The sequence below is a fragment of the Hippocampus guttulatus genome, chromosome 3 (assembly GCF_054856545.1).
Source record: "Hippocampus guttulatus isolate MCC_2025c chromosome 3, RoL_Hgut_1.0, whole genome shotgun sequence".
In the NCBI taxonomy this organism is placed as follows: domain Eukaryota; kingdom Metazoa; phylum Chordata; class Actinopteri; order Syngnathiformes; family Syngnathidae; genus Hippocampus; species Hippocampus guttulatus.
In genome coordinates, this window is record NC_141263.1 from 17625165 (window position 1) to 17650429 (window position 25265).

Consider the following 25265-nt stretch of genomic DNA (forward strand, 5'->3'; position numbering starts at 1 on the left):
GCCCGAGCTGATATCTGAACCCGTTAAGCCGACATACGAACCACTGATCCACATGTAAGTGCAAATGTATTCTTCTCTTAAAATGATGCGTCACTCCAAGCAAACTTTCCTGCGTGTCCCTGTGAGGAATAGCGAGTTCAATATGGGACTGATTGAATCATCCCCAGTGCTTGGCAGACGGCGGCCCATTCCTTATTGCGGTGTTTTGTTTTCAAGTCCTGTTATGATCTTGGCTTCAGGGTCAACCAAGCTAAATTCTTTCCCATTTTGTCAGCCGTTCTCACCACTGTCGCCAGTATCTGGCAACACAGACAGGCGGATCACACACAGATTTGGCCCAAAAGTGCACTTGTGTTATTTTATCGACATCTAATTTGTCATTGAAAATTGAGTGACTTGAAAACTTTCCTTTTTACGCCTGCATAGGAACTTCTGCTTGCCTCATCATGAAACTTTTGGGAAAATTTTATGGATCCGCTTTGTAGTTCTGATTTAGTTGAATGCATCGGGGAAATATGCATGCTCTGTTTCAGGACGAAAAAAAATCATCACACCATTTGAAAATGTATCATGACTGCAAAAGTCTAAAAACACCATACAAACAAAAATACGGAGACACCTGGCTATTATGCCCACAGGAAGTAACAATTGACATGTGGAGCTTCTCCCACCTTTGCTGCTGTCAAAGATTTGACTCGTCTGGGAACGAGTTTGACGATTTTTCTACATCTTTGAGGCCGCACATGTTGAACTTGACCTCGCAGCCCACAATCTCTGGCCAAGTTCATTTCAAAATTTGAATGGGTTTCTTCCTAACCAAACTCATCAAAGCATGCATGCCATTGAGGACCTTGCTTTTTACATTGGAAACTAAAAAGAATCTTTCACAAACTATTCCCACAAAGCTAGAAGCGTCATTTTCCAAAATGTCTGAAGAACTAAGAGAGGAATCCACATTAAGAGGTGTCTTTCAATTCCTTTTTCTGTTTTGTTTGCAGTTTGAACTATGAAGCCGTGACCCCGCATGTCGGAACTTTTATCCTCATTCTCTCCACACCTTTGATTTCACTTAAGCAGCCATCTTTGTTTTGGGGGATCTTGTGTAAACAGAGTCACAGCGTGCACATACGCAAACATTTACCATTTGCCGCAAATTTGTGCTCTTCCTTTAAAGTAAGCAAACAAGCGTCCGGTGGCATCCTCACAAATGTCTTTTGAGTTGAAGCTCCCACTAATGTAATGCATACTAAACGTGTGCGAGTGAGCTACTAGAGTAAGAGAACTCCAGTGTGTTGACTCTGGCCTGCGAAATATATTTGACAGCCCCTCTCGTTCAAAACAAATCATACCATGTATTGTAAACATGACTTTGAAAATGAAATAAATTACAAATTAATGTTGTGTACATGCAAGTCACCAAGACGACAGGCTATTCAAATACAAACTCATGTGCTCAAGCGCATGCGCTGCCTTAACCCTTTCGGAGACAGCGGTTACTACAGTGGACAATTTATCGGGTTATCATTATTTGTGCATGAAAGTGGTAAAAGTGAAAAGTCCTGCCAACACATTGTTTTTGCAACAAAAACACATTTAGATTATTGTAAGAATATTCAATTCATGAATTCAAGGACATAAGACTTCTCCCCTGCCCAAGTAAACCATGAAACGACCCAAAAATTACAGTACGTTCACATAATCTACGGTAAATGAAACCCGATGACGCAACCCATTGTATTTCTTATCTCAGTGGTATCAATTTTAAAACGTCCTTTATTTGAAATCATCTCACATATACAACCATTCATATTAATGATGTCAAGATTCGTCAACTTATTTGCAACTTGAAACGTTTGCGTATCCCGCAGGATGATCGCAACGACGACACGCATGGATCTTGTTTTGTTCTGGATTCTTCCTTTTAACCAGGTCATCAGTCGCGCACACGCAGACGCTAGTGCTGCCTGCGTGCCACCTCTCGACGGCATTCCTGTGTTAATGCATGAATCATGACACTTTGACTCGGTTGCTCTCTTTCTTCCTCTCCCTCGGGCCGCAGTTCATGTCTCCGTCTCTTTCTCACTTGAGTCTCTGGCCCGGTAACGCTTTAAGGCTGCACAGATGTCTTGCTACTGCTTTTGTCTCTGAAGTGCTTCGTGGGTCACATGCATGAAGATTCACGGTTAACCAACAGACAGATTGGGGAGGTGGCTAAAGAGGGTCATGGTCAAAGGTCGAGATAATAGGGAAATCCCAAAGCTGGACGCATGGAGATACTTGTGAGGTGACTTTTATTAAGAAGTATTTGGGTCTTGTCCACGTGAACATCTTTATGTTGTCTGCTGACTGCAATCCCTCCTGCTCACGATTGGCCTCATTCACTATATTTCCTGAAATTGTGTCTTTCGAGCTTTCAGTCACTTCGCTTTACCTCTTCAGGAAATGTTTGAATCGATTTCTCCGATATCAAAGAGTTCACCGCTCAGCCCATTTGAATTTAGTTGCTCACCAAAACAGCAGCGCCTACCGAGGCACATCACGATGAAGTGGTCTCTCTGGCCACCACTCCCAAATATGTACTGAAAGTTTGTCTGTCGATTTTCTGTGCTCAGGGTTGTTGAGGGTAATTATTCCATTTCACTTAATTAATCTGAAATGTATTGTTTATCAATAGCGAGTATATCATTGATCAACTGTCTATGCCTGTGATAGTGACAGAAAAAATAAACTGAAATAATCTTCCACTAAATGGCAGAAGGTACAATTACAACCTGTGTAGCTTCTTGTTGCCATTCATATAACAAAGTAAGTTGTGGCTTACAGTAATATCCATATTCTAGCTTTGTGTTCAGTTGATCAAGCCCAGACTTCCAACTGAGTACGTATATTTGTGAGTAGATTGAGATGAGATCACCGTTGTTTCAGTTGTCATACTTTTTATGCCATTTTTGTTTGGTGGTGTGCTGTGAGATTTCTCGAATGTAAAATGGGTGCTTTGGCTGAGGTATGAAGCAGTAGCAGTTCTTTACCGCTGCAAACTAAACCCAAACTACTGCAGTGAATGTACTGCATTGTGAAAATAAACAAATACCTCGAGCTATCTAAAAGTCTGCTCACTTGTCCACCCGCCCCAACTAGTAAACCATTTGCAGCTTAGACGCCCGTCAAGTAGGAACCGAAACACGGCGTTTACAATTTGTGAATAAACACGCAGAGAGTGGTTTCCTTCAATCACATGGAGGGGCATCATTGGAAAAATTGCGTGTAAATCAGTGTCGCGGCTCTAAATATCTACCTGGAAACGCTCTCCTCACTGAGGACAGAAAAATTAAAGAGACATGTCATTCGTGAGGAGCACCTCAGGTTGGTCCCCTTTTTTTCCCCCCAACTACATTTTGCCAAGATAATAATGCTCAGTTTTATTCATGCTGTCATAATTGCATCATAGCTGCAATCTCAATCTTAAAGTCACAATTTACTACTTGATTGCGCTGTAATTTAAGTTGGCACCATTGAACTTGTATAAGAAAGCAGATGGAAACATTAACTTGTTGGTTCTTTTTATGACCTTAGACAGCCTCCCACCAACTGATTTCTGTGAGGGTCCGGGGAAATTCTTTTGCACAGCCTGGTAAGTTATTTGACCTTCACACACACACACACACACACACACACACACACACACACACACTCGCGCAAGGCAGGGGGTTACATTGTAGTAAAAGAGGTGATAGTGCTTCAGCAGGTACATGTCACCTCTTCCTGCTCTTTGATTTGCTCAGACACTTCCCTTTAGCATAGGACCGCCAAATACACACACAAAGCTACAGCCTCTTTAGTGCTTGCATAAAGTAACCCTAACTTGTGTTTGCAACAAGTCATGCTTGAAATACCATGATTGAAATGCTAGATTGGTTGCAGCCAAAGGTGTTATGTTTGGAACCACTGACCACACAAGGAGAAAGAAAGACAATACCGTTTTGGAATTTGGAATTGTATAAACCTCGGGAAGTCGATCAATTCAGATGCCATTGCTCACCGGAGGAAGCTGGACTTGACACACAAGCCTTAAATAGTAGAAATGAGTCCCAGTGTCTATTTAGCATGTAACTGTCAAAAAAGGAACAGGGTGAATGGGAAGAAGGAGCTCACAATGCCGACTTTTTCAATCTTTATCTCTCATTGACTCCAGTCATGTACTGTGCTGAAAGAAGATATAAAACATTAATTTTTGGCAAGTCTTGCCAAAAAGCACTTGTATTGTAAAATGCAAAATATTTTATGTTTGCTGCCTTACGATGCTGATTGTCCCTGTACCCCCAAAAATCTGTGGTAAATAGGCCTCCTTCTGATACTTACCAAATACCGTATTTATTCCCAAAGACAAGGTATCTCAAAGTTAGGGTTGGGACACAAAAGGGGTCTTAGGTCAAATTTATTTGTTGTTGTCACGTTAAAGTGCGGAAAATGTTTGATAGAATTGGAAAATAAAATAGTTTAATGTTTGATTTTAGCCTTGATTCATATTTGGCAACCCAAAGCCTACATGCCTCAGTCTCAGGCGCGAAGGAATTGTGACTTCTCCAAGTCGGACAGTAAAGATCACAATAATGATGGTGGAAAATAACTAAATAAATACAATAATATGAAACTGACGTAATAATATCATAATGATTCCTTTTTTTTTTTTGCCTAAGGTTGAAAGAAGTCGTTTTCTAGTCTTCCAATATTGTGAGTGCCTGATAGAGAGTTCATGTAATCATTCTGACCAATATTGTAGGGAACGCAGCCCCTTCTATTGTGTATCCCCCGGAAGTCATCTGACACGGTGATGTTTGTCGGAGTAATTTGCACTACAATATGACATTCAAAATATTGATTGTGAAAAGAAACTTGAGTTTTTCTTTCAAACCTTTGGGCCGACCTCATTATTATGTTGAGAGAGGAACATCATACGGTATGTTAATCCAAGTAACCATTATTTCTTTCGAGACGGTGTGTTTGCGTGTGTATTAGGAGGTTAGTTAGAGGATCATCTCCTACTGTCATTGAGGTGTGAAGCCTGGACTTCTCATGTCCTCCTACACCCCCACCCCCGACTCCCTTTTTACACCAGACCAGGTGTCAAAGCCCCCACTGAGGTGACACTTTTCACTGGTGTGAGAAAGCGCTTCCCTGCAACAACGCACACACGCACGTACACAAATAGTAGAGGACGAGTCGTGCTGGGAAATGTCTTTTCTTCTTGTATCGGATCAAAACAAGAACTTTTACAGAAAGCAACAGCCAACTAAACTCATGATGTCTGTGAACACATTCTAGCTTTTAGGGCCCACTAATAGTCTGACTTGCGGTTGGTCTGCACTGAGATTTATACATTCATTGAGCATTAATCTCTACCTTAATGGGTGTCTGTTTTTAGGAAGCTTGTCTTGTCCTGCTCTTCCTCCTCATTTCCCCTTACAGATAAAGATGTCACTCAGGTTGAAGAGACGTGTGTGTGTGTGTGTGTGTGTTGGTATGGCGGTGGATGTTGAGTCACCCGCATGAGGGCAAACACCTTTTTATATCAAGGCACCAAAATGACTTTTAAGGGCTGAGATTTTGCGGGTCTGTGTGAATGAGTATTGTTTTGACAACTTTTCAAAGGCTTGCAGAAGTGTCAAAAGTATTCACACTCTTTATTTAAGCACTTTAGTAGAAGTACATATCCTTGTGTAACCAAAAAGAAAAAAGTGGTAAAATGTATTGTCCATAAAAGTTTGGTGTAATTAATTCATGTTTAAAGGCAAGCTACTATAAATGAGGTGTTACCTTTTCAATTGCGCCAGTTGTCTAGGTGTCGGCAAAGCCGTTAAAGCATCGATATCTGATTTAATGAGCCATTTGCAGCTTTACAGTGCAAACAGGTCCGTGTGTACATAGATTTGCATGGCTTTCCCGAGATGTTCATCTCGAATTAGCTTATAGACGACAAAATGAACAACTGTAACAAAATGAGTAGGAGCAAAAGAGTTGATAAAATCGAATTGAAGACTTTATTGTACATCCAAATGGATGTAATGAAAACATAAAAGACAACAAATAATAACAATGACAATTATGTAGTACTAACTGCCAAGATGAGAATTTTCTTGTAAATGTTCCCACGGCTCGAGCGCTTCTCGACCCTCGACCGTAGCTCAGAGACGGAGAGAGGGTGCTTGAACCGTCATCCATTCTTGTTTTGTGAACCTGTCTCGGCGAACGTAAACTGTCAATCTCCTTTACAGTACTGGCTCACTGGTAAACATATTGAAATAAAAGGCTCAGTTGATTCAATGAACAGCCAGCTCACCACAGACTTGGCTGGAGGGCCTATCCTTTGGTGTGTGGGCCATTGAGTGAGTCTTTTATGTACCACGAGAGGAAGCCCACGTACCACCACACTTTGAGAATTAATTGTCTGTATCATTTATGTTGCCTCTTAATGAAGGTGCTTTAAGACTGTGGATGCCAAAAAACATTCTCTTGGATCACTCCCACCTCAGTTATTGTAGCTGTATCTGCCGGTGCATGTCACAGAACTCCCTTGTGATAAAAGATGATAAAAGTTGTCCTCTACTGTCCTCCAAGGTGTCTTGTTCCACATGGGGGTGGGGGGTGTCCACGCGACTCCTTCCAACACAGACAACGTTTGATGTATCACCCCCTCCGCCTTCACATCATTTTCATGGTTTCAAGCACTCTACTTACTCGTCTGGAGTCTTTTTGTGGTTAGCATTTAGAAAACCTATTCAAATCACACTTTGTTTCATTACAGGCTTTTGATTATGCCCATACCTGTCAACTCATACGGTTTAGCCATAGTTCATACGGATTTTGTGGTGAATCTTACATATATGGCCGTATCGCACAAATCATACGGATTCTGAAAATTTCCGTTTTTATGTTTTTTTTTCCCCTAACAGGTAGTTCCGTTTGCTTTTGCCCAGAATGGTGCTAGTCTACTCGAATGCTTTCATTTCCGGTAACTTAAGTAATGCCACTAAGTAGAATGATGATTAGACATTAACCAGACATCGTATTATGCAGATCTACAATAAATATCATTGAAAATTTTGCGGGGTTTTTTCTGCCGTTATTTAGACATATAAAATGCTTTGGTATGTTATAAGGATTTTTTGCTCTTTACAAAGATTTTTTTGGTAGTTAATACAGGTTGACGCTCCGAAAAGTTGACAGGTATGATTATGCCATCCCCAACTAAGTGATTCAAACGTTGACCCATTGGAAAAGCAGTGGTATCCGTTTTTCATTTTATGGCATAATCCACAGCAGCGAGCGCCCCCTAGTGTGTGTGCTGATTACGTTTATTCTAAATACTGAACAGGCACTGCCAATGTACCGAGTTGACAAAGAGAGTAAGTCTGCCACCTAGCGTTTCTTTTTCAAGGCACACCACATTGTTTCAGGGTTGATCAGTTGCAATTCATGCATCATAGACCCGAGTCTTGTATCACCTAGTTAAGTAATCAAATTTAGAATTAGCGAGTTATTGCTATATTTCCAAAGAGATGTGACCTACCTTTTATTTTGATTGTACTTGAACGGTTTTAAACTACTAGCACATCATGTAAAATGTTTGAGAGGAATAATGTTGACTGTTTGCTGTATTTGTCCATTAGGCCATCCTGCTTCACACCACTGTGCTGTTCAAAACACCAACCTAAATTAGCTGCCATTTCCTTAAACGATCCTTAATGCATCGAAAACCAAATCTGCGTTTCAAAACAATGAAAGCACGGTGCAGTTTTCAGTGTGAATTCAGAAAAAGAGAACATTAAAACATTGAAGATAACCTGTATTTGAATACCCATCAAGCGTGTTTACAGATGCAGAGAACCTTTGCTGAATAAATTATGCGTTTATATTAAACGATGGATGGATGGATGCATGTAAAACTGTGCTCTTATTTCTCATAGCGGTGCCTAGATTATATAAACAGCTGTGTTGGTATCTGGTATTGTTTATTTTGGCAGTCTGCAAGTCATTCATCCCTATAAGATCTTTCTGTCCAATCATCAGGGATCAGACTCAACACTACTCATGTACCCATTCACCAACATGCATTTTGCACTCATTCACATCTTCATGTATTTATAGCACATGAACAGTAAACCTCCTTGCCGTCTTGAGTGGATGGATCTTGCGTTCTCTCCCCCTCCCTCCTGTCACTTCCTGTCGCATCCATCCCCGACTATCCCCACCCCCGTCTCTCATTGGGTACTGTGTGGTGTGATGGTTGTGGTTTCTGTCTGTGATGTCTCTGCCACAGCATGTACCGGATTACTGCCCTGCATCAGATAGATAGATAGATAGATATTTTTCAACATCATGGGAGTGGAACGCATATTTGTTTGCTGAGCTCGTGAGGTAAGATGTCACATGATATTGTTTATGGGATGATGGCTTGATACATAACGTATATGGCATGTGTCTCATCTGTTGAGGTTGTGTTCATAAAAATCCATGTATTATCCTTCAGTACTTTACAATGTTTATCCACAACATACTGTACATTAAGTCACATTCCAACAGTGCTGCAGTGAGGCAGGCATTTATTGCCATGAAACAGCATCTCATCCCTATTGGAGAAAAGAGCTTTCACCGAGCAGTGTGAGCATCATTGATTGGCTGGTTGAGCCCTGTTGTTGAAGGACGTATAATACATATACTGTAGTACTAACACATTGTTGTACATGTGAGATTCGGGGAGGGGGGGGGGGGGGTGTCAGTGAGGATGGGCTTTTAAGTGGAGGACGGAGTTTGGGAAGAGACTGAGAATGCTTTTGTCAACTTCTGTATTGACCAAAACAAATACAGTGGGACCTCCAAAGTCAAACACAGTTTGATTGCTGACTCACCTTCAGTTTGTTTTAATTTCAGAAGCAAGGTGAATTAATTCATTCCAAGCCTCAGTTGTTACCACCATAAAAACATGATTACCGGTAAGTGTACAGACAGCGTTTGAAGTAACAGTACAAACTGACCAGCTATCCCATGTCGTAATAAGTATTAGTTCCTTGTTCGATGGTTATCATTACCGGTACTCTTCCTATTTAGCCTACTAACGCAGAGACAATGGTGTTTAACAGGGCTGGATGATAATGGAAATAATAATAAACATGAATATTTGAATTGAGATTAAAATCATGATTAATAAAACAATTATTCATTGACTTCGAAACTTGTAAAAAATGTCTTCAACTACTAAAAAGTCAACTATCAAAGTCAAAACTATCATCATAGTCACATGCTCATACATCACTGCATGTTGAAGACTTGATTTTTGAGCCAACTATTCTTTTTGTCTAATGCAAAATGACCTTGTAAATAGAATGTGAAATTCAAGCCTTTTGCGTTTTCATTCTGCTACATCCACACCTCTGATGCCTAGCGTCTTTGCATCAATTCAAACCATTGAATAAGCGTCTCTATTGTCGCTTTATATTTCTTTTTTAATATATATCTCAACTTTGAATATAACTTGAAAGACAATGAGAAGATTAGTAAGAAAGTAAAATAAGAATATACTTATATACAGTAATAGCAATAAAAAAAAAGCAATACATGAAACCCAATACCGACTGTTCCTACTGTGTGTGCATTTGCCTCTTGAGTGCAGCGTGGTGCACGCATCGAGTTTATACAATGAGACATGAAGAAAGTTGGAATTAGTCTATTAATATTTAATATTTAATTATAATAATTAATATTTAATTTTTTTTAATTTCCCCAGTGTGGGACTAATAAAGGATATCTTATCTTATCTTATATGATTCTTTTTTCACAGAATGGGAGGAATTTGTGCCGTTGTGTACTATGTGTGTGAGCTTCCACAACGTTTGTGTATGAATATTTGTTATTTGAAGAAATAGCACTTCTGAAGTTGATGCTAATTTGCCGTTAGCATGTCAATGCGATTTTACATTGACTTTAGCATTAGTACTTGCGATGTTTTTGTAAAATAAAAAAAAAATAAAATGTGGTGAATATAAATATACAATGTGTGTAAATCATTTTTGTTGTGCATTTAGCTTTAGAGAAAACTCCAAATGTTGTGTCATTAAACAGCTTCAATGCTGCTTAAGGACGGCAGAAGCACATTAAACTGCTCAGCTCACACTTTTGACTCTTACGTGACCTACAGCGCATGACAAGACAAGTAAACAAATAAGCAGGAGATTTTAGACAGTATGAGGCAGCAGTGGCCATCAGACCACAGGGCGTCAACACTGAGTCATGAGCAACGTTTTTCCTCTGCAGGAACTTAACAGTGAAAAAGGATCTGGAAGTAAACCAGTCATATGATCCATGGTCAGCCGGAAGCTATTAGGGTGAGAGAGGGCCAAGGGAGAGAGCTCTTAGCGCATTGTTGCAAATGCACATGAAGAGGAAAAGGGCAATACATCGTTTATTATTGCCTCCGGTCATAGTTTGTGTTATAACGGACGCTCCATAGGGTGCTAGCTTCCATATTTCTTCTCATGGATGCCTATATTTCCAAAGCCAGAGCTTAAAGGTAAACTTTGATTTGATAAGGAGTACCAAACTGATTGTTTATGAGTGCAAAAGATCTTGTGTGATGTACTGTATCTTTCTCTTTATTTGCAATAGGGACAAGGTAGTATGTTGGGCTTATATTCTGCTCATAAATTCTGCAGATTCTCTTCAGAAGCACACCAACGCGAGCCATTTCGAAACCCTGGTATTGGTGTGACCCACAATCACATTGGCATCGAAGCATCAGGTCAAGGAGGCTCCCGCCCGGCTATGTATTCCCCCCAGAGCCTCCATCGCTGGGGCATCACTCACAGTGAGAGTATGGAGCGCTTAGCCTATGGTCAAGGTAAGCGGCCACTGCAAGAAGTGCAGTACAACCGAGATTGGTAGCCAGCTAAACACAGGCCACATATACAAGAATTCACACTCACACCTAAGAACAATTTGGAGTCTTAAGTACCATTGCTCTAAATCAGACCTAGCAAAGTACCGCCCGGGGGCCACATCCGACTCACTCTGAGTTTCTGAATGGCCCTCACAGTGACCATGAAGTCAAAGTAAAATGTACGCAGTGCTTCGGTTGTAAAGGTTTTCATTTATTTTATTTTTTATGCACACGTGTGGATGCTAGAAGTGAAATAGTGAGCAAGAGGTATGACCTGTGTCTGCAGTGTTGCCAACTTGGCGACCCTTTCACTATTTTCTGCAACTTTTGCGACCCTTCTAGCAACTGCTTGTCCTAAACAGAGACTAGCAAATACGACAATAGTGGTCCGAATGTTAGTAATATTCTTAAACACATAAGCACATTACTTACCGAACATGAATATGCACTGTTTGTGAGATACAGTATGCCTAAATTTACGTGATTTGCGTAATAATTACAGCGCTATTATTTTTTCATTCTCGCGAGAACGGGCTTTTTGATGGCAGGCAATGCAGTTGTCGCGCGTAGCCTACAGGTGGCGGCAAAGCGGCACGGTATGTATGACGTAGTGTTTCCTTTTGTGTGTCTCGTGAGTGAGTTGTTGACACCGCCCCTCCAGAGAGAGGCTGCAAGGCGGGCGGCACTGTCACAAGCAGACCGCGGCTCACTTTTCCTGGCTGTAAACAGCTCCACGGCGAAATCATGTACGGAAAAGAAAGCGTCTCCGAGGAGTGGCTCTTCTGTATTTTGCCTCCGCCGGTGCTACGGACGTTCACCATATAGACTATCGAACGACGCCTATCTACGGTCGGCGAGCCTCACGTCACCTCCCGTCGTTTCTCTTGGACTCGTGCTTCACCTGTCAGTATCGGTCATTGTTTAGCTGATGCAACTGCTGATTTTTCTCAACTACGGTTGTTAACGATCTCCGGGTAACTCGGCGCCAAGCTCACCCGCCGAGCGTGGGGCCAGACCAGCGGCTGCTTAGCTCCAGAGACGCAGCCAAACATGGCATCGGCCGCCGAGCACGACCTGGCGCTTTCTGAGGCCGACAACAGCAAGGATAAATCTCAGGTGTTCGGAATATTGAGGTTGCAAGAGGAGAAATCTAACATCGGCGAGAAATGTATCCCCGCTGTGAGGGGAGGCGGGGGTGGAGGAGGAGACGGACGATGGCAGGCTCCCATCTTCGCGTTAGCCAGGAAAGCCTCTGAAACCATTTCAGGGAGCATTCACGTGCTGCCTAAAGTGTCGGAGAACAGAGCATCCATGCCAGGAGAATGGAACGTTCAAGGTAGTGTATTTCGATAGTGCCTCTCCTCATTCGCTGATTTTGGGGAAGACGGAGGGTACTTAACACCCTAGACTGATCATCAGCCAATCGCACGTCACAGAGCCATTAATACAGTCACAGTCGCATGCATATGCAATTTAGAGTCTTCAATCACTCTGGCTACCATATTTCTCAAATCTGAGAGGAAGCACAAAGAGAACTATGCTTTTGCTCTGCCGGGAACAGTATCTCGAAATTCATAAAAGTTCAAACATTTCTTTCTTTCTGTCAGCTTTGCGGGATCCCATGGCCATGGAACGAGCCAACCTGCTCAACATGGCCAAGCTGAGTATTAAAGGCCTGATCGAGTCAGCCCTGAGCTTCGGAAGAACGCTGGACTCGGACTACCCGCCTCTGCAACAGTTCTTCGTTGTCATGGAGCACTGTCTCAAACATGGTCTGCGAGGTGAGACGACTACAGCTTCATGCACTGCACATGTTGCAACTCCCTTTCAATAGATCCTGTGTGTATGTAAGTGTCTTATTGGCTCTCCTATTTTTTTTTCCAGTGAAAAAATCCTTTCTGGGATTTAACAAGTCTCTTTGGGGTCCTCTGGAGCTGGTAGAAAAACTGTGTCCGGAAGCAGGAGAGATCTCAGCCTCTGTGCGAGATCTGCCAGGACTCAAGTAAGGAGTAAACACGGCCCATGATTAGGAACTTCAACCAAAAATATATCATGTCACACAAAATCATTGTGATACAATGTTCAAGATGCCTTTCTCACAAGACTTCACAAAGGATTAACCCCACAAGAACATTTTCCACAAATGTGGTCCTTTTTTTTTTTTTTTGTTTTTATCAACAATGTCTATTCTAGAGATTTACATACAAAGTGAAAGAAAGACGAAGTAATCTGATGACATGTTCAAGTAACCTTTTCTTTGCATTAAGGACTCCTCTAGGTCGGGCCAGAGCGTGGTTGCGACTGGCCCTTATGCAGAAGCGGCTGGCCGACTATCTGCGACTCCTCATCACTCGAAAAGACTTACTATGGTAATTGTTAACACCCACACAAACACAAAAAGACAAACTTCTAATCATGAGTATTAGAATTGTTCATCCAAAGCGTGTGTGGCCGTACAGAATTTGGAGTTTGTTGGACTACTTGTGAGAAGCCGTTGTCCTTCCTCTGCAGTGATTTCTACGAGAATTCGGCACTGATGCTGGAAGAGGAAGGCGCCGTGATCGTGGGCCTGCTGGTTGGCTTGAACGTTATTGATGCCAACCTGTGTGTCAAAGGTGAAGACCTGGACTCTCAGGTAAGCGCAACCACATCCGCTGCACTCCACTCACCTCGTCTACAGGATCCAGTGGCGCGGAGCATGTTAATGAGATCATTGCGGAGGTAATTATAATTGGACATGACTTTTGTCACTAATTTGTATCAAATTATAAATGGGATTGCAATTTACTGCTGCTGCGGCGGGTCACTCATTGCATCTCAGTTTGTTTTATGCGCCTTAGTAAAAGAAAAACGTAGATCATCATATATTATCTATTTTTTAGGTTGGGGTGATTGACTTCTCCATGTACTTAAAGAATGACATAGATGATTACAGGAGCGAAGAGAGGTACGTTCTCCTGTTGTTTATTCGAACGTTTCATGCCTTGCCCCTTTAATATGAATGTTTGTTTCCATGACAACAGGAACAGCCAGATAGCATCTATCTTGGATCAGAAAAACTACGTCGAGGAACTTAATCGGCAACTGAAGTAAGACTTCACTTTTGACCTCAAAGTTGGGAATTTCCAAGATATTCATGGAGATTATGGTTTATGTTCAATATTGCTGTGTCCAGTTCTACAGTTCATGGGCTACAGGGCAGAGTGGACTCTCTGGAAAAGTCCAACTCGAAACTCGTAGAGGAGGTGAGATTTAGCATCTTTGGTGAAAATGAAAGGTTACACTCAAATTCATCATCTGTCTCTTTCAACTTTTTTGTTATATGTGCAGTTAGCTATTGCCAAAAACAACATCATTAAACTACAGGAAGAGAACCAGCAACTAAGGAGCGAAAACAGCCTCATTCTTCTGAAGGCACAACAACATTTAGAGGTACTCATACACATTGTAGTACAAAAAAAGAAGTACTTTTTGTCGTATGATCAGTGGGAATAGTGACCGAGCAAGATTTTCTGACTTGATTGACGACTTGCTTAACTAAGTCGTTACTTGACTTGCTTTGTTTGACTTTTGTCCCCCCCCCCACAGTGACTTGGGCCTTGCTTGAGCCTTGAAGGTTCTGACTTGAGACTTACTTGTGACTTGCGCATATCAACTTACTCCCACCTGTGCTGTATTGTATTGTTTCAGGAGACCAATTCAAAAAGTCGAATTTGTGTTTAGATTTAATGAAGATAAAATACTTTTCTCGTATTTTCAACTGTATATCAAAAATAATTGAGATTGCAATGTAAAATTCCAATTTTGGCGTTTCATACGCTGGATGGTAAAATTATAAAAATAGAAAATAAACAAAATATTTTATTCTGTATGTCATGAATCTCTGCATCAGAGTTTCACCTTTAAAAAAAAAAAGATTTCTGCATTATTCAAATTTATTGCGATGCCTTTGTATGACTCTTACTTCAGAGAAGTACTTTTAAGATGCATTAGGCCCAAGCCCGAAAAGTTACACCAGTGGTGGAATTCCGTTCTATTATTGACCAAAACAACACAGCACAAACTTACAAGCTTTTTGTTCCTTGTTCTATGTAGGTGTCTCAAGGTGACGTGTCAGTGGAGAGAGACACATACAAACAGTCTCGTCAAGGTTTGGATGAGATGTACAACGAGGCGCAAAGGCAGCTGAAGGAGGAGTGTCAGCTCAGACAGGTGAGAGGCTGCACCTCACGTTTAAACGTCCGCCGTCTTGTGAGTTGTGCCAACGCCAGCGCTTGTGTACGTGGTTGTGAACAGGATGTGGAGAATGAGCTGGTGGTCCAAGTGTCAATGAAGCAGGAAATGGAACTGGCCATGAAACTTCTCGAGAAAGATATTCATGAAAAACAGGTGCAGATAACATCTCACGAAAAGTGTACAGTACCAGTCAAAAGTTTGGAAACACAAACAATTCAGTACTTCTTCATTATTAAAAAAAAAAAATCTGAATTGCAAGTTAATACTTAAGTCATCACCATTATGATATCTATACAATATTGATTGAATTATTTGGTAAACAACAAAATGTGAATCAAAAACAGAATATGTTTTACAGTTTAGATTCTTCCAAGTAGCATTCTGATTTGGAATGACTTTCTGTTCTCAGCTGTGCGTTCGCAAGAGCGAATCGCTTGAATTTCTGAACCTCTGAAATCTGAGAGCATTTCAATTTGAAGTTGTCTCCCAACTTTTGACTGGTACTGGATGTGCACACCTCATAAATGTCGAAGGATTTGTGCAACTGTTATTGTTTACAAACAGGACACGTTGATCGGTCTGAGAAATCAACTGGACGAAGTCAAAGCCATCAATGTCGAGATGTATCAGAAGATGCAGGTGCATACAAACACACTTCTTGTCTCGTATGACAGCTATGAAATAGAAATCTTCTGTTAGACCAGGGGTCTCAAACTCAGTTCCTGGAGGGCCGCTGTTCTGCATGTTTTCCAAGTCTCCCTGTTGCAACACACCTGATTCAAATGAACAGGTTCAATGTCAGGCTTCCGCAGAGCTTGTTGCTGATCTGATCGTTTGAATCAGCTGTGTTGCAACAGGGAGACTTGGAAAACATGCAGGACAGCGGCCCTCCAGGATCTGAGTTTGAGACCCCTGTGTTAGACCAAACTGGCCAACAGCTTCTGAGCCAATTATTCTCGTCTTCTAGTCATCTGATGACGAAATGAAGAAGAAGAACAACATGATCAGTCGTCTTGAGGAGAAGACCAATCAGATCACTGCCACCATGAAGCAGCTGGAGCAGAGGTGAGCAACACAAAATCTTGGGCAAACAAATTAATCAGCACAAGAAAATCATGTTTCCTCTTGTATCTCCTCAATTCACCCAACTCCCGGTTGCTCTCTTTTATATTTTTGTTATATTATCAGGTCGCCCTGACTCGGGGGGTTGTACAGACTTGTCGACTTTACTACTCCAAAACGATGCTTTAGAGCTTGATGTCAAATATTCGCTAATCACGTTTTTTTTTTTTTCGCAATGTTTGCGGAAGAGGAGGGAGCCCCTCGCTGGAGCAGATGTTTTTATTATTCTGTACCAAAAATATCAATGACACCATCGGCGACGACACCAACTTTTACCACGTTAGTGTTGACTTAAAAAAAAGTCTGTAATAATGTAAACCCTCGTTCCGAGTGTGACCTTGCAGAGGAGAAACAGAGGAAAATGGTTTTGGTCTTTACTCCAGTCACGCCTGTCAGGGTTTCTCCCAAGAAAATCGGTCATTAGCCACCAACCGGAACCCGTTGTCACGGCAACATGATACACAATGACGTCTTGTCATGAAAGTGTTTGAACCAGGTGGCCTCTCAAATTTTGTCATCTCTTCGCTCACCAGATAACATTAGCTACAGTTAATGATTAAATGTATGAACTTTGTTTCTGTGCGAAAACACTCAGTGAGTTTCAAAGAATTCTGTTCGTTCATTTCCGCGTTGGGTTCTGTTAGTTCATGTTCCCTGGTGCCTTTATGTGGCAAAGAGATTTTAAAAAAAAAATCACAGAATTATTTTCAGAATTCTGAGGATGATTCCACGAACCCGTGGTTGATTTCTTGCTAATCAGGGAAAAAAAAACCAATCAATTTTCGCGACATGAATGGAACTTTCGTTGTTGAGTGCGCACAGGAACTCACTTGTAGTCACTGCTCGCTTTTGTCTGAGAATTTTGTGGTGTCGTATGCAAAAATTCTCAATTTCTTTGGAGTGCCATGCATTTGCATGAAGATTGCCGCTCCTCTGTAGCTCGATTTGGTCAACAAAACAATAAATGCGGGCTCTCACTCTGATGCAGCGCGGTTCTACACCACTGCACCAAAATGCAGCCGCAATAATGAACATATTGCCAAATGAAGATGACAGTGTCAGTCATAACCAAGTATTACCGTATTGGCCCGAATATAAGATGGTGTTTTTTGCATTGAAATAAGACCGAAAAAGTGGGGGTCGTCTTATATTCGGGGTCTAGACATTATACCCATTCACGACGCTAGATGGCACCAGATATCATTGAAGCGAATGCTGAACTTGACTCCCCAGGCCAAAGCGAACCCCTGTCACGAAGAATAAAAATAAAAATAGCGGTAGCACGAAGAAGAAAAATAAAAAATAGCGGTAAGAAAGAAAAGAGAAGAAAATAATAGAAGAGATAACAGAAAATGGAGAAACGTAGCGGCAATCTGGAGAAAAGTGGGTCGAAGATCAGCGAGGTTAACCGGCAGCTGAGGAGAAGTTATGATGTAATTAACATTTCAAAAACCAGAAGCCATTCATTTACGAATGGAGATTGCACTTTAGTTTATATATTTAAAGGTTGAGATATTAAGATCTGAACAGGCAAAATAACATGCTTTTTCTCTCAAATATATTGTTAGCATCATTTGTTTCAGATGTACTGTAATTATTTTCTGTATAAAAATTAATTTGGTGTTCAAAAAGTCTTTTTTCAAACTTGAGTCTTGAAAAAGAGGGGGTCGTCTTATAATCAGGGCCGTCTTATATTCGGGCCAATATGGTATTGACAGTATCTTTTGACACAGGATTTCAATGGACCAGATGTGCCCAATGATTTGACGTGTATGCCTTACATTTTATTTAAGCCCCCCAAAAATTAATAAATAAATATAAGCTCCTTCTATCCTGTTCTTCCCAAATCATCAATGAAAGCCTAAAATACATATTGGAGCATATTTCCGTCAAGATTCTTAGTAACTTCTTTGCGATATCTTGGGAGAAATCCACTGACGTATTTAAGCTGCCACACATGACAAGTTTGGGTATTGTTGCACTGTGTCGACGCCGATTCATGAGGAATCCTCCTCACAGCATCAGTGAGAAACCTCGCGTAACTCCTCCCCCCACCCCCGGAGTCACCCAGCCATCCGTTTCAGTGTGCTCCATCCTCTCTCTCTGTGAATGGTTTTCCTCTGCGCTGACATCGTTACTTATTTTTTGCTAAGCTCAAAAGGAACTTTTCATTAACAACCAAACGAGTCAGCAGCTGTATATTGTGCAGGCATCAAACTGTGCTGTGATTGTATTCATTTTCCCGCTTCTCTTCACGTCACTCATAGAGTGAAAAACAACCACAACTCTTGCCTCGAGCGTGTCGGTGGCGAATTAGAATACTGATGTATTGACATCCTTTCTTCCTTCCTTTTCTTTCTGATCTTTTCCCCTCCCCCCTTGTTTCCTTCCTCTCCCGCCTGTTTATCTCTTTTTATGCCATGAAATCATCCATTGATCCATTTTACCCACATTGCTTTGCGATTTGGTTCCTCTTCCCTTGCGCAGCGATAAAGATCTGCTAAGTCAGACCAGAACTCTGGCCATGTCGTTTGTCAAGTGTGCCAGCACAGACACCGAGCACCAGTACAAGCTAGTGAAGGACATCTCCTTCTGAGCACAAACGCATACTTACACATGGACTGACTTGGATCAACGATACCCAGCTTTACTTCTATTTTTTCCTTTTTTCCCCACGTGTTTTTGTGGACGGTGCAGTTTGGGGAAATATTGTCGTCGTTGGCCGAGTGAGGGAGGCGGGCAGCGGGGGAGAATCATTTGTGATGATTGCGGTTGTGATATCTTATTTTCTCTCATTGTCACGTCACCTTTTCCTCATTGTAACATCTCTCGAAAGATATTAAAAGAGAAGCTGTCAGAACAGGGTAAACTCCACATACCGCTATAAATAGATGCAAGCTTGCTGACTTTAAGATAGAAAGTTGAGGCTCTGGTGTATACAGAACATCCTATTTTGGAGCAATAACTTACACAACACCCAAGTGATATTTTCTCATTCATAATGCTTGGGGCACCATCCACTTCGGTAGACGACATATATGAACATAGAATTTTTTTTTTTTATTGTACAATCTGAGTTGTTATTATTATTCCTGCTCGTATATACATTTAACCCATCAACAAAAATGCTAATATGGTAGTCACATGAACAAGAGATCGCTTTAATATAGAGGAAGTGCGTGTTGCATTGATATTTAAAAAATAAAAACGTGTTTAAAAAAAAAAAAGAAATGGAGAATGTTACAGTTAAGCAATTTCTAAGTTGGGCTGTATGCAAAAAGCTGACGGTCGCAATGCAGTCAAGATTTCATTCCGTCGGATGACCGATTATCGATGTCTTGAATCAATGCATATTTTCTTCTACGCTCTCTTTTACTTACAGTTTGACGATTTCATACTTTTAATATAATCGTAAGATTCACATTTTCACGAAGAAACGAAACTACAGGTGCATTTTACTTGCGTTATCTTTTATCAGAACAAAATGGAAGCGATGTAGCTGAATCCATGCGGTACCGGAATCCCCCTTCCTTCTTACATTCCAGACTCCCTGCAATAAGTGAAAATCTGTGGAATACAAATACACGACTCAAATACACTCTAGCCATGTTTTTTTTTCATAGCACTTTGATTGTAGGTTTTTAAGCGCGCTTTTAAAACAATGCAAACACATTTGTGCATATTTTGAGAGCGAGAGCAATAGAAAACACAGAAATATTGTACAGTCTGAAGTGTGAGCCACGATAGGGATTACTCTACTGTGAATTAATAGACCCGAATGATAAACATAAATCTCCCAGGTGGAGACGTAATGCTGACGCTTGTCGTGTTCCCAAAATGTTTAAATTTATTCTTCGGGACGTGTGTCAAATAGACTGTCCGCTAAGCGTTTCACTTTCAAGTTCCTCGGATTTAATTGTTTAATTGATTCCGTACATTTCAGAATCGATTCAGAATCTACATCGCAATGCATCCTGGACTCTTTATTTATTTTATTTATTTTATCCCACCCTCGCAACGACAAAAAGTTGAGCTAAAAATACATGATTGAAGTTTTTTTCTGCTACAGCGCCATCTGCTGGATCAGGTGGGTCACTTCCCCCGTTAACCTCAAATGCAAAATAGCCACTGCTTACAGCGCTGCAAACTAAAACATTGAACGCCGAATGTTACATCGTGTCAGGGCTTGGCGTACTATTTATTGACTGGAGTGACGGACTGAGACATACGAAATCCATGTTTCTAGAAACCTAACTGTCGAGGGATTTGTAAAAGCCCATGTTGTCACTGCCTTTGACCACCTTGATCAATAAAACGTGATGTTTTGAACGTGCTTTGGAGTGTCTGTGTAGGAAGCTCACTTGTTGATCGCAGGCCATCTCCGCCATTTTACTTTCTGCCTTCGGTTGCTCCATTTTAAGTTTTTTCCCCTTTCATCCTCCGTTGAACGGCTTGCGCATCATCCCGGTTCTTTTCTACTTCCCCATCGTCCTCCTTCCCGCTCCTACGCCAGTTTTTTTGTTTTTTTGTTTTCCTCGCCATGGTCCTGAGTTTGTCGCTGGTTGTAATGGCGCAGATTACAGGAAGCCGAGAGCCACCGCACCACGGCCGAGGAAGGCACCAGGCGCTTCAAGATGGACTTTGCCAACAAGGCCGACAGCCTGCAGAAGCAGATCGACCACAGAGAGAAACAACTGTAAGCCCGGCAGACGCACTTTTGTCCTTAATGCCTCCTGAAAATGGCTTGATGTGCGTCCGTTCCATTCGGCAGTCGCCGTTTGCGCCGATTCTTAATGCGATGCGCGCGGGGTGTCCGCTTCGCAGTTTGCAGCTGGAGACGGACCTGAAGATCGAACGGGAGTGGAGGCAAACGCTACAAAACGATCTGCACCGAGAGAGAGAAACGGTGGCTCAGCTCAGGACACAGGCGCTGCAGATCAACGGCCTCAAGATGGTAAACAAAAGAATGAGAGAAACACACCTGATGAGTACATGTACTCTGCCTGTCACCCAAACTGGGCTGAGATCAGCTCCAGCTCGCCCACCGCGTTAATGAGGACAAGCCCCATAGAAAATGAATGGAAGGATGGATAGCATCCATCCCACTGTTTTACCTAATGAAGCAAGTGACATTGAATGCCTGTAAACCACGCGTTGTCTTTTTATTTTTTATTTTTATTTTTATTTTATTTTTTATCCACAGGAGTTCCATCGCCTGCAGGATGAGAACTTCCAGCTGAAAAGTATATGTGAAGACCAAGAACAAGCTCTCGAGGAGCTTGGCTCCAAACTAAGCGAGTACGTCTGCTGTTTAACTTGGCCTCGACTTGGTTTCCATGTTCCAATTGGAGGGGGAACAAATGCATGAACATTAATGCAGCTAATACAGGACTGTTGATGATGTAAATGTTGGTGTGGCCCACCCACCTCTGCTCAAATAATGTCATGACATTTTCTCGAACTACACACACACACACACACACACACACACACGGGCCGACCGACCAAACCAGCAGCACTCAAACATTTCTCCATAAACATCATTTTGATATTGTTTTAATCAAGAGTCTCTTGGCTTGTACAGTGAAACTCCTCTACAACGAAATCATTTTTGTAGCAAATTTTTCACAACAGGAGGTTTTTCACCGTAGCAAATTTGATCTCAGATGTAAACACACACACACAAACGCATGTGTACATGCACACACAAATGTATGTGTACTATTTATTTCTATTCCATTAGTGCATAAGTATGAGCATATACAGTACTTATTTGACACTTCATATAATCTGTGTAGAAAGAAAAAAAGGGAAAGAAATTGCGAAATTTACGATCAGCATTCACTTTCCCTTACATCAATTTCCTGAATAATGTCTTTTATTTTGTTTCCTCCGGCTTTCATTTTGATCACTTTTACCCTCTCTTCCAGCGTCAGAGCTCTTCATGTCTTAGCTGCTTGACATCCAAAGGTCCTTTTTGTAGCCATTTTAGCAATGCAACGTTCTTGCTGCGTCTGAAACTAACAAAAACAAATACTTCCTGGACTACTGCGCATGTGTAAACCAGTGTGGTGGTTGTTGTTGCCGTTTCTGAACGAAGCAGTAGAGGTCGCTGTTGGACTAGACTTCGTTGGAGTGAATCTCGTCACAAGGCAAGAGCAGAGAAAAAGATTTCGTATACGCAACAGGTTTTTTTTGTTGTATGCGGGGCAGGAGAGTGGGAATGGTGTTCATGCATGATTCATGATTTTTTTCACATATATTATTTTGCCCATGTAGGTTTCGTTGTAGAGGAGTTTCACTGTAGTGTAATACAGCAGTAATATTCTTTCATATTTTTCCAAATATGCATTTGCGGTTAACGCCCGCTGTTCAAGGGGCACCGAGCCCAGCCATGAATATCAGAAATCCACCAATAATTGATGCCCCGAACCGGGAAAGGAATTAAAATTGCTTATAGTTGCCGAGAGATGGTGACAAAGCACTTAAAACACAGATGACAATAAAGCATCAACCCCATACACCTAGCATGCACCCAGCCACGAAGCCATGTCACACAAACAACTATTCAGGAGTTAAACTATTCAACACAAACAAATTGGGCTGTCACTAATAAATAATATTTAGAATCGATTATCCTTTGGAATATTCCGTCTGTCTGGCTCTGTCACAATGTCCTCAACACTCTGTCATACAGATCCAAAATGAAGATTGAGGACATCAAAGAAGCCAACAAAGCTCTTCAGGTAAAATAACCGCGGTGTGTAGCTTCATGTATGTAGCTTTCATCTATAACTGCTTCAGACAACAAAGTGTATGCAGGAAAGTGGTTAAGATTGCACGATTGTCTGTGTCTCATGTATTACTTTGTCATTCTTTAACTTTCTTTTGATGGCGGCGCGGACATCCTCAGCAGCTCCTCTTGTTTTATGTTGTCTTGAGAGGGAAGAAATGTCATCTGTGCTGTATGTACAGCACATTTGACAATAAAGTTGTATCCAATCCAATCCAATCCATTGACGTGGAGTTAGTTGTAAGCTTTCGTGTGGCGGCCCGTTGCAGGGCGGGCAGGTGTGGTTGAAAGACAAGGACGCAAGCCACTGCAAGCTGTGTGAGAAAGAGTTCTCCATCTCAAGACGCAAGGTGAGCCTAAAGTGATCACTGACGAAGCTTTACACACTTTGGGTGCCTACATCATGAGTGTTGTTGTTGTGTGTCCAGCATCACTGTAGGAACTGCGGAGAGATCTTCTGCAACAGTTGCTCGGACAACGAACTTCCACTGCCCGCATCTCCCAAACCAGTGCGAGTGTGCGACACCTGCCACGCTCTCCTCCTACAGAGATGCTCGTCTAATCCCACTTGAAAGCTTTTCACTCTACCTCCTCTGGCATAATGAGCGCTCGTCAGCCCTCTGCAAGGTCCATCTCTTTAGAGCTTTTGCATGCACATTTGTCGCATATCTCACTGCGATTGTATTGGATTGGTTTGGAAGTTGAGATGCTGAAGTGGCGCACTGCGTTTCCTCAAATAGTGGCCTCTGCTTGAATTGGGCGGCGTGCCTCGTTACATACGGAAAATGACATGACCACAAAGCACAACCCGAGCAGTACAGACGTGGTATCTGTAAAGCTGAAAACTTTTTCGGAGGCTCCCTGTATAAGGAAATACAGGATGCTGGATGTACTTCATATCATTTTGTTATTCTATTGTAATTGAATTCGTTTAAAAACTCAATTAAGTTGCATCAAATCAAACATTTGCATTTTACGATGACCTGGATGATTGAGCAACTGTACAAAGAATTTTTTTTTAATCCTTAGGATAATTTTTATTTTATTTTATTTTTTTACAATTATGACAGTAAATTAAAAATAACTTGCATCATGCAATGCCAACTTTTCCCGCTAGATGGGGTAGGTACACATTGAGCTTTCATTCCACGTGCACATTCCAACTTCATGATGTGATACATTGTGTTCGCCTGTGGCAGTGCACTTGGTTTGTCTGCTCGACAGGGTCAAATATTCAGATGTTTACATCTCCTCAACTGGATGTCGCTGCTCTTTTGTTAAAATATTAGAAACTCGATCACTGCCTCATCACGTGCGTTCTGGAAAAACACTTAAGGCACTGAAAGAAGATGGGACTTGCCCAGCTGTAAAAGACGGGGCTTCACACTAAGAGAAAGCACTTAAGCAAAATTACTGACTGCATGTTGTTTGTACAAAAATCTGATCAGATAAGTGCCACCACTAATTGAAGATGCTCACGAAAAAATAAAAAATAAAGTACAGAAAGTTTACTGTCGCCATCTTCCCAAGGCTGCTGTTCATGTTCTGTGTTGGTGCCACTTGAGTTTGTCTAATACTGTTCGTGCCAAAATGACCCAGGTACAGTCCCAGTCAGCAAAATTGGTCTGGCCCAGCTCTGGGGCAGACACGGCAGTACACTCGGCCCACATACCTCAATGAATGACGGTCCTGCAGTGGCCCACGTCTGGCATCCATGATGTGGGCCGCATTCGGCCCAGATCTGAGCCGCATTGTAAAACCATATCTGGCCCTACTCCGGCCCGACGCTGGGCCAGAACAGGTTCCTGATATCAGCCTGAATTCAACCTCAACTAAGCCACATCTTTCATGAGCCATATTTGACCCACATTAAGAAAAAGTCTCAAAAACGACTGTTATAAAAATATGTTTATTGTCATAATTTGTGAACCTCACATACAGTATAACTCCACATACACTGGAAAAATGCACTTTTCTTTATTTAACAGTGAACACAAAGTCCAAATTGGGATGCAGCTTACTCTTGAACGGTATTTTTCTGTCCATCAAATTGTTGCGCTCTCCATGTCCTCTTTTCTTCTCATGCTATCCTTCCTGTCACCATCCCGATCAGGAGCCAGATGTAGCCATCTCTTGATTGTGACATCAATTTCCTGGTCTGAGGCCCAAGATGTTAGGCTGTTA

The 25265-nt window shown here is 41.7% G+C and overlaps 1 protein-coding gene across 3 annotated transcripts; it reads left to right on the plus strand.

The window, feature by feature from the left end:
* The first annotated feature begins 8271 nt into the window (after window positions 1-8271).
* On the plus strand, window positions 8272-24605 carry rufy2 (RUN and FYVE domain containing 2). 3 transcript variants are annotated; one of them, XM_086107150.1, is made up of 20 exons: window positions 8272-8415; window positions 10707-10891; window positions 12538-12711; window positions 12815-12932; window positions 13198-13299; window positions 13442-13565; window positions 13813-13877; window positions 13954-14019; window positions 14106-14175; window positions 14261-14362; window positions 15026-15142; window positions 15227-15319; window positions 15731-15805; window positions 16134-16231; window positions 20865-20984; window positions 21113-21242; window positions 21492-21586; window positions 22986-23034; window positions 23351-23431; window positions 23510-24605. In XM_086107150.1, exons 2-20 carry the CDS (start codon window positions 10816-10818, stop codon window positions 23651-23653), a joined length of 1899 nt encoding a protein of 632 aa, XP_085963276.1. In that variant the 5' UTR covers window positions 8272-8415; window positions 10707-10815; the 3' UTR covers window positions 23654-24605. The 3 variants fall into 3 exon arrangements, with proteins under 3 accessions (XP_085963276.1, XP_085963277.1, XP_085963275.1); XM_086107151.1 differs by lacking the exon at window positions 8272-8415 and adding an exon at window positions 10399-10564; XM_086107149.1 differs by lacking the exons at window positions 8272-8415; window positions 10707-10891 and adding an exon at window positions 11547-12266.
* The last annotated feature ends 660 nt before the right edge of the window (window positions 24606-25265 follow it).